Raw genomic sequence first — 15,332 nt, forward strand, 5'->3', positions numbered from 1 at the left:
AACAGCATCTGCATAAAACCAAGAAAAGCAAAATCACCCTAAATACAAGGGTCCGAAGTCAACCCCAACCACCAAACTCAAACTGAGGGTCAAAGAAAACAATGGTCAGAATCTTTGTGATGTTTGGAGGGAACCCCCACCACTCCCCTCCGAACCCACACAGCAGCTGGGAGCCCGTGAAAACCACACACCCAGCTGGGGTGTTCCCACCCGGCCAAGGAGTGCTGTCTCTGAAGCTGGGAGCTTCTTGACACACGTGTGGCCTTCCCTCTCCCCTGCAAAGTCTGCAGAAGTCCACTGTTTACAAAAAAAAAAAAAAAAAAGCTAACCCTCCAGGACACAGTGAACAGCACAGAAGTCCCCAGGGGGTTCCTGGGGACACAAGGCCATCCCATTCTGGGCTGCTGGACATTTCCATGAACTTCCTGGATCCAAGAAAAGAGCCCAGCCTCTGCCCTGGGTTCGAGCTCTGCCCTGCTACAGTCGCTGCTCAATCCGGGTTTCTCTGTGAGGCATCACTGACAGCACAGAGGGACGGGTCACAAGCAGGTGGCTCCGTCGGGTGCTGACATGAAGGAGACAAGACTTGGTGTAGGGACAAGACTGATAGGCGAAGAGAGTCAGATCACAGCCACCCGCCCACCCGAGCTCTGCCTCAGGCCCTGCAGACCTGGGACCCCATGGTGCCTTAACTACAGCAGCCGCCCTTATCTGTGGGAGACACGTTCCAGGACCCCCTGGATGCCTAGAACCATGGAGAACGCCGAAGCTGACAGGTCCCGAGTCTTCTTCTCCAGGTGCCTGTCGGATATGTGCAATTCACAGCCAGGGAGAGTCATAATAACTCGCAGAACAGAACCGTGATAACCACGTCCTGGAGAAAAGGGTCTGTGAACGTGGTCGCTCTCTCAGAAGATCTCACCCTTCTTGTGACGGGAGAGGATATGAGCCGACGTGAGGAGATGCGGTGAGGGGAAGGCCGCGGGCCTGGGACTGAGCACTCGGTCACCGTTGACTGACTGACGGCGTGTCAGGAGGAAATGCACCTGCTTCCAGACAGCGGCTCGCGGTGGGGAACTGAGGCCACGGATGGAGGCAGGGGCCACTGCATTCACCACGTGAGGACCTCCCGTGGCAGCTCAGGTGGCTCCACAGACCAGGCTCTTGCCCTCCACAGGATGGGCCGGGCGAGGGCGGACAGGTGGGCCGTGCAGGGGTACGGCCCGCAGCCACAGCTGCAGCGGAACACCAGATCCGGGGTGGGTGGGGGTAGCACTGATGGTTGGAAAGAAGCCAGCTGCACATGAAGATTTGGGTGAAATCTTGTTTTTAAATGCTGACTTGCAATTTTTTAAGCAGTGAGTTTAAAGTCTGTTCGATTATAACATGCTCCCTCCCTGAAGGGCTTTGTTCAAGGCCAGGCTTCTCCACAGTGACCTGGGGCCCCAGGGGCGGCCAGGGCTTCTGATGCAGAGTTCCAGGCCCCAGGGCTGCCCGAGACCCCGGCGGTGACCCCCCTCCCCTGCTCAGTAGCAAAATGCAGGTAGACCCACATCCTCAGACCTGTGCGGGCAGCTGGGTCCTGTGTGCTACGTGCATTTGTCCCTGAGAGAGGCTTTTACTCTAAGGACCACGAGAACCATTACCAGCGGCAAGCACTTACAGAGTCCTTGGGGTGTGTCAGGACAGAGTCGGGATTCCTGGGGATTCCCTCATTTTAGCAACCCTGAGAGGTGGTGTGGTCTTGTCCTCATTTACAGTTGAGAACACAGCTCAGAGAGGTTGAGGGACTTAACCGCCGTCACACAGCCAAGCCGAGCGTTCAGCCACGTCTCAAGGCCGGGTTGGCCGGAAATCAAGCACGTTGCTGAGTTCCCTAACTCCATCCCTGGGTTACATGAGCTGGTGCGTCCGTAGTGCTTAGAACAGAGCCCTGCACACAACCTGCCCCCTTCAGACATTTCAGACTTTTCTCCATGTTCTGTACTTTGGTTTGCTGCATTTTCTGCTACATGAACTTACACTTTTCATTTTAACTTCTCTATTAGGACACAAGCCTTTCACTGTCCTCCACGAGAAACCCATTCGCCTCATGCTAACTGAGAGCAAACATCACTGCTGAGTTTTCTAGTGCTTCTCCCGGTACCAACTGCATAAACTCTCTCTCCTGCCCCAGGGACTCAGGACCCCACGGAGGGCAGTGGCTGGAGGAGGCCCCACACTGACCAGAGACGGTGGTCTCGCTCGCTCCCCAGGTGCTGGCCTGCCCTGCAGCCCGGTGCCCTCCCGCAGGGCAAATCCCCTGGGCCCCACCTCCCTCTCCATTCCCTGGGTTCCGACCGCCTTCAGCCCCTCTCTCCATCCTATCCTGGCTCTGACCACACGCACCGACACTGCGTTCTATGGAAGTGCCATGGTCTGCCCTGCTCCCCGGCTAACTGCAGCCCCCGAAACTCAGCCTGGGGTCCGCTTCTGGAGGGAAGGCTTGCGGGCAGAGCCTGTGCCTTCGTTCGCAAGTCTTCTGTGGCTGCTCCTGGGCTACACGGAGGAGGGAAGTGGGTCCATCAGGAACCTGACGCGAAGGGGACAGACACTTCCGTGGCCTCGTGCAGAAGCAGCTTGCGGACCCTGTTTCCGGTCTCTGCAAGGTTCCTTCCCAGCTCAGGGATGCTCTTTCCTGCCCCCTCTGCCCTACCAACGCCTTTTCATCCCCAGCTCCCAGGCTCAGGGAGGAGCCCCGCGGGCACACCCACAGTCATGGACTTCGCTCAAGGGGGTCTGCAGGTTTGCTCACCTCCTCCCGTCGCTCGGGGTCGGGTGAGGACGGGACCCAGACACGTTTGCCATTATGAGCCCCGACCGACAGCACATCCTACTTGGAAGAGAGTCCTTAATACAAACCTGTGCTCTCCACAGACCAACCCTGCTCTCAAGAACCCCATTTCTACACCAAGCGCACAAGAAAGGAAGCACCGAGGTTGGCGGGTGCCGAGGGGACCGGGCGCAAAGAACCGGCCGCGGAGGAGACCCGCCCCAGCAGGGAACCGGGAGCGGTACCCCGGCAGAGCGACGCTCTGTGGCCAAGGGCGGGGCTCACCAGCCACCCCTCGGATGGAGTCTGAGGCCTGGGGACCCCGGGACAGTCCCAAAGGTCACAACCCTTCAGACCCCAAACTCCTACAACATCCCCAGGCTGGGGTGGAACCAGAGAGAGACACAGGCACCCCCAGGAAAGGCAGAGCAGAGCTCTTGGCTGGGGTCCGCCGACCCTCGAGGGGTTCCGCCGGCCAGGGCCATTGGGGAAACGCAGGGCTCTGGTGGCAGAGGAAGGCCGCAGGGAAGGGACGCCCACCTGCCTCTGAAGCCTGAGAACCCGGCGGCCTGTCCACGCAGCCTGGACTTCCAGCTTCCCGTACGGGTGGAGACCAGGCCTGACGCGTTCATAGCTGCCAATGTCATGGGGGAAAAGCCCCCCTCACCCCCGCCCAACACATTTTTCTATAAAAAACTCCGCTCCCGGGTCCGAAGAAGAGCGCTGGGAGTTTCAAAGCACCAGGGGCTCCCAGGTGGGCTCGTGTCGGGTGGTCTCTCCACCATCCTATCCTACCCACCTGCTCCCTCAGCCGCACCTGGCGGCCCACCGTCCCCAGCGAAGACCCGAGGCGACTCCTCTTACCTCCAAACAACCCTGAATCGGAACCACTGCCTTTCCCACCTCTTGGAGGCTAGAAGGGGGCTCCGAGCAGCACCCCAGCACGCCCCACGGAGACGAGAGCTGAGAGAAGCATCCGGCGCCCCAGCAGCACCCCCAGGCCCCGGGCGCCGTGTGGCAGGCACGGGCGACGGGCGCTGCCGGGGAGGCAGCCCCTGCGGAGGCTTTGGGCCACGAGGGAGGTCCCTCTTCCTCAACCTGCCCCACAGCCTGGGGCTCCACTAAGCTGCTCCCACTGGGCCCTGGCTCCCTTGGAGAGAATTTTCCCGTTCGGAAGTTCGCAGAGGCGTGCAACCCTGTCCCAGGACGAATGAAAAGGGGACGCCCCTGTGAGCGTCTCCAGGCTCCTACAACCTGCTGACTGTGCCAGGCTCGCCAAGACCAGGAGCGGGAAATGCTCTGGCGAGTGTTGAAACCCAACCACAGGGGCCGAGAATGCTACCCCAGGGGGCCTGCCCAGGCCAACGGCCGTCCCCACAGCAGCTCGGCCCGGCACGGTCGTGGCCAGTACCTGTGTCGTCACAATGGGAGTCCAAGGACAGCGGCTCGTCCAGGGATGAGGGGTCCGTCCCCGTGGCTAGAGGACTTCCGGGAGGGGCTTCATCGGAAGTCAGCGTCTCCTGCTTGGGGGTGGAGGGTTCGCTCTGTGCGGCCCGGGGCCCTCCGTCGGGGCTGCAGGCTTTGCTTTCAGCATCTGCAAGGAAATCCAGCCATCAGCAGAACCCCCATCTCTCTCCCTATGTGCCTTCAATCGTGCAAGGGGCCTTCCTGGGAAAAGTGGCACCCCAGGCCCCGGCATGGTACCCCATCTCTTCCCCACACCTCCCCGGACTCCCTCTCCACATCTGGGCTTCCTAAGGAGGCCCAGGCACTGCCGCACCCCCAGCCCCCCAGCCTCTGCCCACTACCTGCCTGTGGGAGACTGGCCATAGCCCCGCCCACACCGGCACCCCCGCGGTGCTCCCCATTCCCATGCTGGCCTCTACCCTCTGGTTTGCTTTGGCCAACGAGGCCTTGAAGCAGCAGTGACTTCAGAAGCGTTCGCACACCCCCACAATCGAGCCCCTGCCTGTCCTCACTGCCGGGACGCACCGGGCCAGCGGGCTAGGGACAAAAGGCAGATGTACAAAACAGGGCTGCTCCCGTCCAGCCAGCAGAGACCGGCCCCAGACAGGATGACACCCACTGGCGGCTGTCTGCCCCGAGGAGCTACGGGGGTTACAGAACATTCTCGTGGTTATAGATAACCGGTCCACTTCTGTGCCATTGTTTCACATCGGTCCCCTCACACACAAACCGCTGTCACCCACGGTACGCCCAGGCCTGCATCCACCCCAGGAAGGCGGCGGGGAGTAAGAGTCGATCCCTGCCCCCGGCTGGCTCATGCGGAGGCACTGGAAGCCCAAGGCTGAAGCGGGTCAGAGCAGGGAGTCCGTAAGTGCCGACGGGAGGCCTCTGAAGAAACGACCCAGGCTTCCGGGAGGACTGAAGGGAGGGCTCCGTGCCTCCCCTTGCTTGGGCGCCGTGGCTGGAGTCCTTGAGGGTCTGGCCTGGGAGGGATTGTTCACCTCCAGCCCCCGACTTAACAAGGAGGACATGGTGCTCAGGGACACACCGCGTCCAGTCCCACGGCCACCAGATGGCAGGTCCGGGCTTAGAAACAGCCAGCAAACGATAACCACTTCTGAGATGCAGAGCAGACTGGGCATGGAACCCCGCATGCCCCCCCAGATGCCACACGGTGTGCACGAGGCCACCCCGCGCAGATCGGCGCTGCGGGGTCACGAGCCTTTGCCCCGGAACCACTGCCTCCCATCACTGTGGGGCCTGGGGCAGGTGCCGACCTCAGATCAGCGCTCCCTTCACCCCACCCGCTGCCTTCTGGGCCTCCAACAATGTCCCTTTTACCCCCAGAGTGGCCCAAGAAGGAGACGGTCTCGCTCCCAACGCGTCCCAACGCATGGCGGGCCTCTCCGGTCTCCGCTTCCTCACCTCGGAAAAGAGGAGAGAATGACGTCACTGCGGGCTTCACCGCACCCGTGCGGGGAGTAAGTGGGTGCGTCTACAAAGCACCCCCGCAGAAAAGACGCCGTGTGCCTGCCACGACCCTAACTGCCGCTGATGACGCTGAAGGACGGACTGTCCGGGGCCCAGGCTGGGGGCAGGCGCCCAGGTGAGAGCAACGGGCTCCCCCGCAGAGCCCTCGCTGCACCCAGGACGTGGGCCCAGCCCGTGCACGTGACCCTGCAGGGACGGGAGCAGCCGCCATGGCCCAGCACCTCCTGCCCCCGAGGCCACAGCCCTCTCCCCGGGAAGGGCAGAAATGTCAGCCAGGCCCAAGTCTGGACATGTGCGGCGGGGGAGGGCTCCTCTCCGCAGCTGTGTCCCAGACCAGAGGGTCCGGGCGACGGCTCAGCAACCTTTCCCAAAAGAAGAGCAGAAGGCTAGTATTTTAGACTTTGTGGCCCACATGCCATCTGGTCCCAAAATTGAAAGTCTTCAATTTTTTATTTTTTTATTTTTACAGAAAGCGCTTTAAGTTTAAAAACCTTGACGCAGCCCAAGGTCCTTCCAAAACCTGGTCCTGGGCCAGGACTAGCAGCCAGGGTTCACCGACCAACACCGACCCAGGGGAAGAGGCAGACGCCGGCTGGGAGAACACAGCGGGGGACACGATGAAAGGTCACAGAGCTCAAGCTCAAAACCGCGCTTCCTCCCTCCCTTGCTCAGGGCCGGTTTCCACGTCGTCGACACACGGCCGGGACGGGCTCTGCCCTCAGCTTACAGGGTCCGCGGCACAGAGGCCGGCCGGCGCGGATGGCACGCTGTGCCCCGCCAGAGGCCCAGCACGGGCACCCCGCAAGCACCGAGTCTGACGACAGCACACCTTTGCCGGGCAAGGCTGGAACCCGGCGTTTAGAGAGGCGGACTCCTGGTCTTCTGAAGGACAGGCCACCTCCTGCCGGTGACGACACTGCGGTTTGCGCCAGTGACCGCCCCCCACCCCACCGTCATCATCACCAACCAGACAGCGGTCAGAACGTTGAATCAGGAAGGCCCACGCGTCCGCACCTGCCACTGGCCCGGCGGTCTCTAGCAGACAGGCCGTGGCAGCGTCCCCCACGTGCGCCCAGCTTGGGGCACCTGTAGGACTCTTCTGGACCGTGCTCAGAGCTCCCGTTCACAATCCTGTTCAATGAAAAGTTACAGTTCCCAAAATAGCGCTGCTGGCAGGGCCGTTGCTAAGGAACGCCAGCCGGGGCGGGGGGAGCTGTGGGTGGCTGTCCCCTGGGCCTCACTGTTCAGCCAGCGCTCCCTCCCAGCCCGTTCTGTCAGATGCCCACCCGACCCCGAGTGCTGCGGGGCCACCCAGTGGAGCACCTGTGTTACCCGGAGCAGCCGCGGCGCCCGGGACCGTCACCCGCAGACACACACACACAAACACACACACGCACGTGCGCACACACACACACACACACACGCATGCACATGTTGCCCCCAGCATCCCTGCCACACAGAACCACACACATGTGATTTGTCACTGCCCAATCCCCCCCGTCCCTGCCAAGGAAGGAAACCTCGTGCCTCCCAGGTCCCCGAACACAGCACCGGGGAGACAACCATATCCTCTCCCGTGGTCGAGGACGAAATTCCTTCAGTTAGGAGAAAGCCAAGTGCACACATGCCTGAAGATGGAGGAGTGTGCAGGCCCCTTACTGGCTGCCTTCGGGCAAGGGACGGAATGGAGGAGCCTGGGGGGCGCTGGCCGGACCCCACCCATCACTGAGGAGTCAGAGGAGTGTGACCAAAGCAGGGAAGATGGGCGCGGGGGAGGGGGTCACCTCCTTCCTCCCCACCCATGCCTGGTCCACCCCCCGTGTGTTTAACAGCAGCCACGGGTCCCTCCCAGCTTCCGACAGACCACCAGGCTATTCGGAACAAGAGGGGTGGGTCAGGCTGGTTGATGTAATGCTCGGGCTCCTAGGATCAGAAGACAAGAGCCCCAGAGAGGGACACAGGCTCGCACCCTGGGCTCCCCCGCTGCCTGGGGGCACCATCCTGCTGCTTACTGCTTTGTGGGCCAACTCCCAGGTGCCAGGTATGAGGTGCGAGCCGGGTGTGGGTTCGTTCTGGCCACCAGCTCAAGTGTGAGGTCTGGGGCACCTCTGCAGCGTCCCTGGCCAAGCCCGTGGTCAGCGCCCCCTCCGCGCCGGGGGCCGGCAGGGCGCAGGCTCAGTGACGCGACCAGCGGCAGGGAGGCACTCGGGCTGCAGGCACAGGCCTGGCCGAGACCAGGTGGTGGCCACTGAGGCGTCCCTCATCCAGACCCAGGATGGGGACTCACGCCCCACCCCTACCCCAGACACAGGCCAGCAGAGCGGAGGGGCTCACCGCTCCACTCCCAGCGCAGAGGCGGAGGGGCCCACAGCCCGACCAGGGATTCTCAGCCACCAGCAGAAACACTGGGACAAGCCAGGGCCGGCCTCCTGCCCCAGGGCAGAAGGCGTTTCCTGAGCACCCACAGGGCAGAAACACCAGTGCGGGCTGGTATTCAGCCAAGGGGGCCGCTGCCCCCCACGGCCCCGGATCCGCTGTCCCTGCCACTCCGGGGAGGGCACATGCAGGACAGAGGCCCACAGAACAAGAGCATGTCCCCCTCCTCTCCCTGACCCCAGGCCCCTTCCCGGAAGCACCCATACCACCCTGCTAACAGGCCCCCCTTAGCGACACCCCAGGCAGGCCCACTGCAGACCCACACCCTGCTCGGCCCTGGGCTTAACACCCACCAGGAGTGCAGGGAAGAGGCCAGGCTCTGTGGGACCTGCCCCCTCTCCAACCTCCCTGCACTCACCCCCCTTCTCCCCTTCCACGCTGGGCCCTGCTCCGCTGCTGCTGGGGGCGGGAAGATGGGCCCCGCCCCCACCCTGCGCTCTCCAGCTCTCCGCTTCTCAGCCCTGGTGGCCCCCGGCCGGAGGCAGCTGGGGGGCTTAGGAAGTACAGGTGCCTGCGTCCCAGCCCAGAGCCGCTCACGGGCGCACTCCCCAGGTGGCGGTAATGACCAGTGGGCTCCGGAGCCCTTTCTGATGTCCTGGGATCCCACTGAGACATCACACCCTGCCCCCCGGGTGGGGTCGGGGCCGCGCGTCTTGTTCTCTGGGTGTGACACAGCTGGGCTGTGACTTTCTGTTGGCCTGTGGGGTTACTGACCGCGGCATCCGTCCAGGAGCGCATTTCCAACCCCCGAGGAAGGACACACTGTGTGTTGGACCCACCTGGCTCCTGACTCATAATCACTCAGCGGGACACAGCGGGATCGAACCTGGGGGGTTGGCAAATGACACGCCGGGAGCCGAGGCCGGACACCGCCGGCTCCATGTGGCCCGTCCATCCTTCAGACGACATCTTTTAACAGGGCTCAGAGTTGAGGAAAAGCACAGCCCTCCTCTGCAAGGCTCCCCTTGCTTCTCTGACAGGACTCCAACCCACACCCTGGCTCCCTCTCCATCTGCTGACCAAACAGCTCCTACGGTGAACCGCAGCAAGGCTTCTCTCACGCTCCCTGCCCTGCCCTTCCCCAGAGTCCGCAGGAAGGTCTGCTGGCGACGTACTCAAAATGCGGGCTTTAGAGCTGCGTTGTCTCATCCCGACTCAAACAGCCCAGATGGCCATCAGCAGTGACAGTCCCCCAAATCTGAGGGTCAGACATTCAACACCTGAGCGCCACAGCACCCGGGACCAAGCACCCCACTCACGCGTGAAGTTCCAACCCCCGGAGGAAGCGATTTCGGGGGCAGATTTCCCAGGAACGTGGCATCATGAAAACCCGTCCCTCTGCAGCTGAAGAGGAGGAATGAGGCAGAGGCCGAGCCCGCTCGCACCGGGACCCCCCGCTTCCTGAGGCCCCTTCCCAGTCCCGATGCCGGGAGCTCCACGTGCCCGCACAGCCTCGGGGAGCTGACTGCAAGTGGCCAGGCCCCCCGGTTGGGACGCGGGGGCTCCCAGCCGTGGCGAGGTCTGCAGACACCTGCGTCTCCGTGAAGGACCAAGCACAGAAGGTGTGCGTGAGGACCCAAGCCCTGTGGCTCGTCACCCCCGAGAGCGCGAGGCGGGAGCTCCAGAACATTGTGAACAATCGGCCAGCAAGCACACGCCCCGTGGGGAGACCTCCAGAGAGGTGTGCACGGTGTCCGGGCCCTGAGCTGCGTGACCCGGAGCAAGCCACCCCAGACCCTCACGTTCCTCATCTGCAGCGTGGGGTAAGCAGCAGTGCGGGGGCTGGGGGCGCAGGGAAGGAATGGGACGGGTCCGCGTGCAGGACACCGTCGATGCTTCCCAAGGGTGACAGGGTACGAGAGGGCCGCGTGAGTCAGAAGCACCTGCCCGAGTCGGGGATCGTGACGGAACTCGAAACGAAAGCCAACGCCGCCAGCTCGGGGGAAGCAGGACGGAGGGCCAGCCTGTCGCGCCGCCCGGCAGAGGACGACTCTCAGCTCCGTGCCCAGTGCAGAGGTGGCCTGGACCTCAGGACGGGCCTGACAGGGAACGACCCCTGGGGAGGCCCCGCTGGGGCCCAGCCCCTGCACCTGGACCCTGGGCGCCCCCATAGCCGCTCCGCCTCCGCCGGGCCTCTGAGCCCCACTTACCCCGCTCCATCATCTCCAGCAGACCCTTCTTGATGAGCTCCTCCCGGCCTTGCCTGCCGGCCATCTTCTTCTCCAGCGCTGCACAACACACAAACGTGCCAGTGAGTCACCACGGGGCCCGCCTGCGCCTCCCATTTACAGCAGGGGACTGCGGGGTCGGGGGCCACTGGCAGGGGCCTTGTCCAGGAACCCCAAGCTTTCCTACTATGCACTCTGCTGAGCATCGCACAGATGCCCCAAACTTGAGGTAGGGGGATCGCTCTGCTGGACAATCTCCTTTCTCTGCCCAGGAAACGATTTGCCTACAAAAGAACTCGGTTTCGAATACGACCCCATGCAATTCCTCAAACCCTTTCTTGGAAAGATGCCAACTGCAGCTGTGAACCGTGATCACAGAGGGCGTGAGGTCCCCCACGCATGCAAGCACTCTGCCTGGCGAAGGCGGCAGTGGGGGACATGGAACAGAGCCAGCCCCTCCCGTCAGAGCTTGAAGACTGGCAGCAGAGGACAAACAGGTGATGGCAATGAAGTTACGGATTTAGAAATACTTACTGAGCATCTACGATGTGCTAAGTGCTGAGCATGCACTGGGGAGTCCCTGGGAAGAAGAACCAATGCAGCTCCCCACTGCCCAGGGCTCCAGGAGGCTCTAGGAGGGAGCCGGCAGGAATAACAGGGCTGTTCTAATGACCAGAGCTAGTAAAGCGCCTACCGAGCACCTACTGTGGCAGGCATAGGGCAGCAAGACGGGTGCGGCTCCTACCTGGGGACACCAGCCAATGAACATCTACAAATGAGCAAGCGGAATGACCCAGAACCCGAGGGACAGGGACGGGGTCTGGGAAGCCCTGGCTGGGCTGAGCTTCGGGGCTGGCTTCCCTGCGGGTGTTCGCGCTGAGAGCTGAGCATGAACAGGAAGACCCGAATGTTGGGAAAAAGACATTTTCGGGCCAAGGAAACATAATGTCCTTTCTTAGTCCAATCTCCAGATGCCGGAAGTATGCACAAAAATGAGAAACTGAGCCCTGGCTTTGGGAGGAGTACACAGAGCGCCTGCCATCCAGACCAGCAGATGGGGGTGAGCAGAACCGGGGTGGAGGTGAAGACCCGAGGGACCCCTGGTCTGGGGGCCCGGCCCCCACACGGGACGTCACCCGCCCTGACTCCTGAGCCTCCCAGTGACCCAAAGAGGCCGCCGCGAGGGTCTGCTGTCCTCATCTCAGGGGACTGCCCAGAGCACGTTCCAGCTCAGGGCCCACATCCCAGACCACAGCCTCTGGGAGCCGCCCTCGACGTGCTGCCCCTGCTCGCCCTTCCCAGGCCACTGTGGGCGTGTCTGTCTCTAAATCACCTTTAGATGTACGTCATGCTAGCCAGCAACGCCTGTGAGGTCAGTAATATACTGAACACACGGAAATAACCCCCCACGCTCACGGGGAAGAATGATTTAGAATAAACGAAAGGCAGCCCTGATCCCCAGTTTTCCAAATGCCGGCTGCAGGCCCCCAGGTGAGGACCCCACAGGTGTTTACCTGCAGACCTCAGCCCACCTGCAGGGATCCCACAGCCTGTCACTCCCCCGCAGCATGGGGCTCAGGGAGTGGAGCCTACAGACTGCGCAGTTCAAACCTCCAATTCTACAGCCCAGAGCACATCAGGGGCTCCCGAGGTCACAGAGGTCACCGTGTTCTGGTCCCCTGTGCCTTCCCCAGCTCAGTACCTTTGCATGAGCTATTCCCTCTGCTACAATGCCGTTCCCTGCTTTTCTCAAGGAGCCAATCGTGACTCAGCTCAACGGTGCCTCCTCACCTGAGGCTGCTCAGATCATCCAGCCCCAAACGAGGCCCAGCCCACCGCACCTCCTCCCAGCACCTGCTCAGGTCCTCCGCGGCCCCACCGGGGGCCCATGACCTCTCTAGGGCTGGAGCACATGCCCGCCGGCCTGTTGCCCCCTCCCCACTGGGCAGAAAGCGCTGAGTGCTCAGGCCCCCCATCTACTCGGTGCCCAGCACACAGCAGGCAGTCAGGACTCCTGCAGGAACCCCGCTCTGCCTTCATTCTCAACAAGGAGGACTCCTCAATCAGCCTCTTGGGGAGTTAAGAAATAATCTGTAAACTGTGTAACAAGTGTGAGCGGAGGGCCTGCTGCTCTCGGCAGCTCCCCACACCCCCATCGGCTCTGTCTCCGTGTCCTAGATGCTCTGGAATCTGCAGGGCTCCAAGGATGGGAAGGAGACCGGGGCTCCGGGGACGGCTAGAGACAGAAGCCGGAGACCAGCCCTTCCCGGGCTGGTCCCCAAGGCCTTGACTAATCCCACATGCACAGCTCCCTTGTTCATGGTTTCCAGCCATAGCTAACAAGCACGTGCTCAGCAGGGAGCCCTGGCGGGAGCTGAGATGCCATCCCCCCGGGGTTTGCTCCTCAGGACACTGACCTCCCTCCCCTTCACCAAGGACACCCCGTTATCCAGGAATCAGACCTGAGCCAGGCTGCCAGGGGTCACCCCAGCCTGTGGCCAGCTGGTTGCCGGACCCTGGGCTGGGCTTCTCCCTTGGATCCTGGGGCCCCTTCCCGAGGTGGGTGGGGTCCCAGGAAGGGCACCGGCCTGTGGGCTGGTCCTCTGTGTTTACTTGGTCACTTTACTTGCTATCACCGCCAGCTGTGTCACTGTCCCCGCACCTGTCCTCCGTGGTCCAGTGCCCCGGCCACAGTTCCTGCTGCGGACGCTAGGGGGCAGGGGCAACGGTACAACCCGGCGCAACCCAGTGTCCCACAGAGCCTGGACCGGCAGGGTGTGAGTGAGGATGCCGCCCGCGGTGAGTGAGGGAAGGGAGTTTCTGGGCCCTTTGCAGGGAGGGCGTTGGGGGGGAGGGCCCGAGAGCCAGCCTCTCTGCAGGAAGAGCTGCGGAGCCCGGAGCAGCTGGCTCTGGTTTCCAGTAAGAGCCAGGATGAGGGCCTCGACCCTCCCAGTCACCCAGAGGCCTCCTAGGGAGGGCAGGCCCCAGTGTGGTCGGAGCGTGGTCAGCAAGGACACTAGTCCCAAGCCAGCCTCCCTGCCCCGGCCTGCAGGGACTCCGGGACTGCCAGCGACTTGTGTGCCCCGTGAGTCTGGGCGGTGGGTGGGTCACAGGTGTGCCCGGTGCTGACCCGCCCCAGCCAGGAGGCGACCCGGCAAGGCTGAGCAGCTCCCGCCGTTGGGGCCCACAGAGCTCAGCCCGCGCTCCCCTGGCGGCCGGGGAGGCAGCGTCAGCGCAGAGGCGCGGCCAGCGGGGTGCTCGCCCCCGTCCCCCACACTCACCGGACGTCGTCTGCTTCAGCTTTTCGTTTTTCTTCTTCCTCCATTTCCAGGGCTTGAAGATCCTGCCCAGGGTGGCCAGTCTGCTGTTCCTCCTCACCGGCGGGGTTCGCGTCCCTGAGACCAGATGCTCGGAGCGCGCTGGGGGCGCCTGGTCCGTCTCATCTGGAGGGGGACACCAAGGAGGGGCTCAAGTGATTACCAGCCCTACATGGCTCCTTGCGGGGGGGGTTACTGAGGTGACTTCCCTCACCCAAGGGGCCACTAGTGACTCTATAAAGCCTGGGGCTCATTGCCATGGGTGAGTACCCACAGGTGGCACATACCAGCGCCTGAATTCCTGTGCCCCTTCTAGGGAAACCCTCCCCCCTGGAACCCTTCCGTGGCCAGCCAGAAGCCCTCCCCCAAGTTTGCACTTGGCCACAGCAGTTTGAAGACTTCTCCAATTCCCCGTGAAATCTCTCCCACCCCAGGACCTTTGCTCATGCTATGCCCTCCACCTGTGCTGCACTTCTGGTCTTCTTTGCCCTGTCAACTTCAGCCACTCTGCTAAATCTGACTTTCTCTACAAGGCTGCACCTTCTCCTGCCCCACACAAGGTGCAGAGCTTTGCTTTCTGCTCCTGAAGCTACTTGTGCCAGCATCGAGGAGTCGCAATGGTCCCTGGGTGCCTGCCCTCCCGCTCAGCTGTCAGCTCTCTGCCTTGACCCTCAGCAGAGGCCTGGCCATGGTCCTCTGGAGAGCCAGGGAAGGAGCTGGTCCATGAACAGGCCAAGGAAAGTGGTTCTCCTTTGGATCCTTGTTCAGAAAACTACGCTGTCTTCACACTCTGTGGGACACAGAGATGGACATCCAAGGACGCTCGTGGTGCCAAGACTGGTATTATCGACAGGCCAGTGCTAAGTCACTAATCATCCCTCCGCTCGGCGACCCATGTATGGACACGAAGGAAAGAAAGCAGAGAGGCAACCAGGCCACGGTCGATTGCTAAGTCAAGAAATCACACACAGCGTCACACAGCACACGCCAGCAACGTGCGTGAGGCGGTCGTGCGGAGAACACGGCTGCGCGGAACACGTCTGCGGGGCCCTCAAGCCACAGGGGACATGCGCTACTGGGGGCCTGGGAGAGAGGAAGGCATGAGCTTCACGACTGGCCCTTCAGGAGTTTAGGATGTGTTCACGTTCGAAGACAGAGGGTTCGTTAGAACGGAGAACAACGCAGCGGACAAGACGGAGTAATCAGAGAGCCGCGTGAGAGCAACCTGTGCTGCCCCCACGGCCCACAGGACCCTGTCCACCAGGTGTGGCGAAGGCCGCGCTCAGGCCAGCGCCCAAGCGGATGGAGAAAGAAGCTTCAGTTGCCCCAAACCCCAGGCACAGGGAAGGGACCTTTCTTCTGGCAGCGACGAGGCTCCAAGTGCCCAAGTTTCAAACCTTTCCGTGTCCTTTGGGTGCATGTTCACACACCTGTCCGTGCTCCCCGGTGTGGCTGCTGGCACACATGTTTGAGCCTGGCCAGGACACTCATGCAGATGTGTGCACACACACACACACGTGCACACACATGTTGCCCAGCACACATGCTGCTCCCCACAGACAGGGCGGGGGGGCTTACATGGATCCAAGAAGCCCCGAGGGACCCGAGGTTCCCGGCAGAGCAGGGCTGGAATGAGGGGTA

The 15,332-nt window shown here is 62.4% G+C and overlaps 1 protein-coding gene across 1 annotated transcript in view; it reads right to left on the reverse strand.

Moving 5' to 3' along the window:
- The window catches only part of PHACTR3 (phosphatase and actin regulator 3), a 198,268-nt gene that overhangs the window by 70,671 nt on the left and 112,265 nt on the right, over window positions 1–15,332 (reverse strand). Inside the window, exons 2-4 of the mRNA XM_032350182.1 lie at window positions 13,656–13,817; window positions 10,357–10,434; window positions 4,224–4,406 (exon numbers count right to left, since the gene is read on the reverse strand). Coding sequence (XP_032206073.1) covers window positions 4,224–4,406; window positions 10,357–10,434; window positions 13,656–13,817 — 423 coding nt within the window. The remainder of the gene's footprint in view (window positions 1–4,223; window positions 4,407–10,356; window positions 10,435–13,655; window positions 13,818–15,332) is intronic.

Source organism: Mustela erminea, chromosome 7 (assembly GCF_009829155.1).
Source record: "Mustela erminea isolate mMusErm1 chromosome 7, mMusErm1.Pri, whole genome shotgun sequence".
Taxonomy (NCBI): domain Eukaryota; kingdom Metazoa; phylum Chordata; class Mammalia; order Carnivora; family Mustelidae; genus Mustela; species Mustela erminea.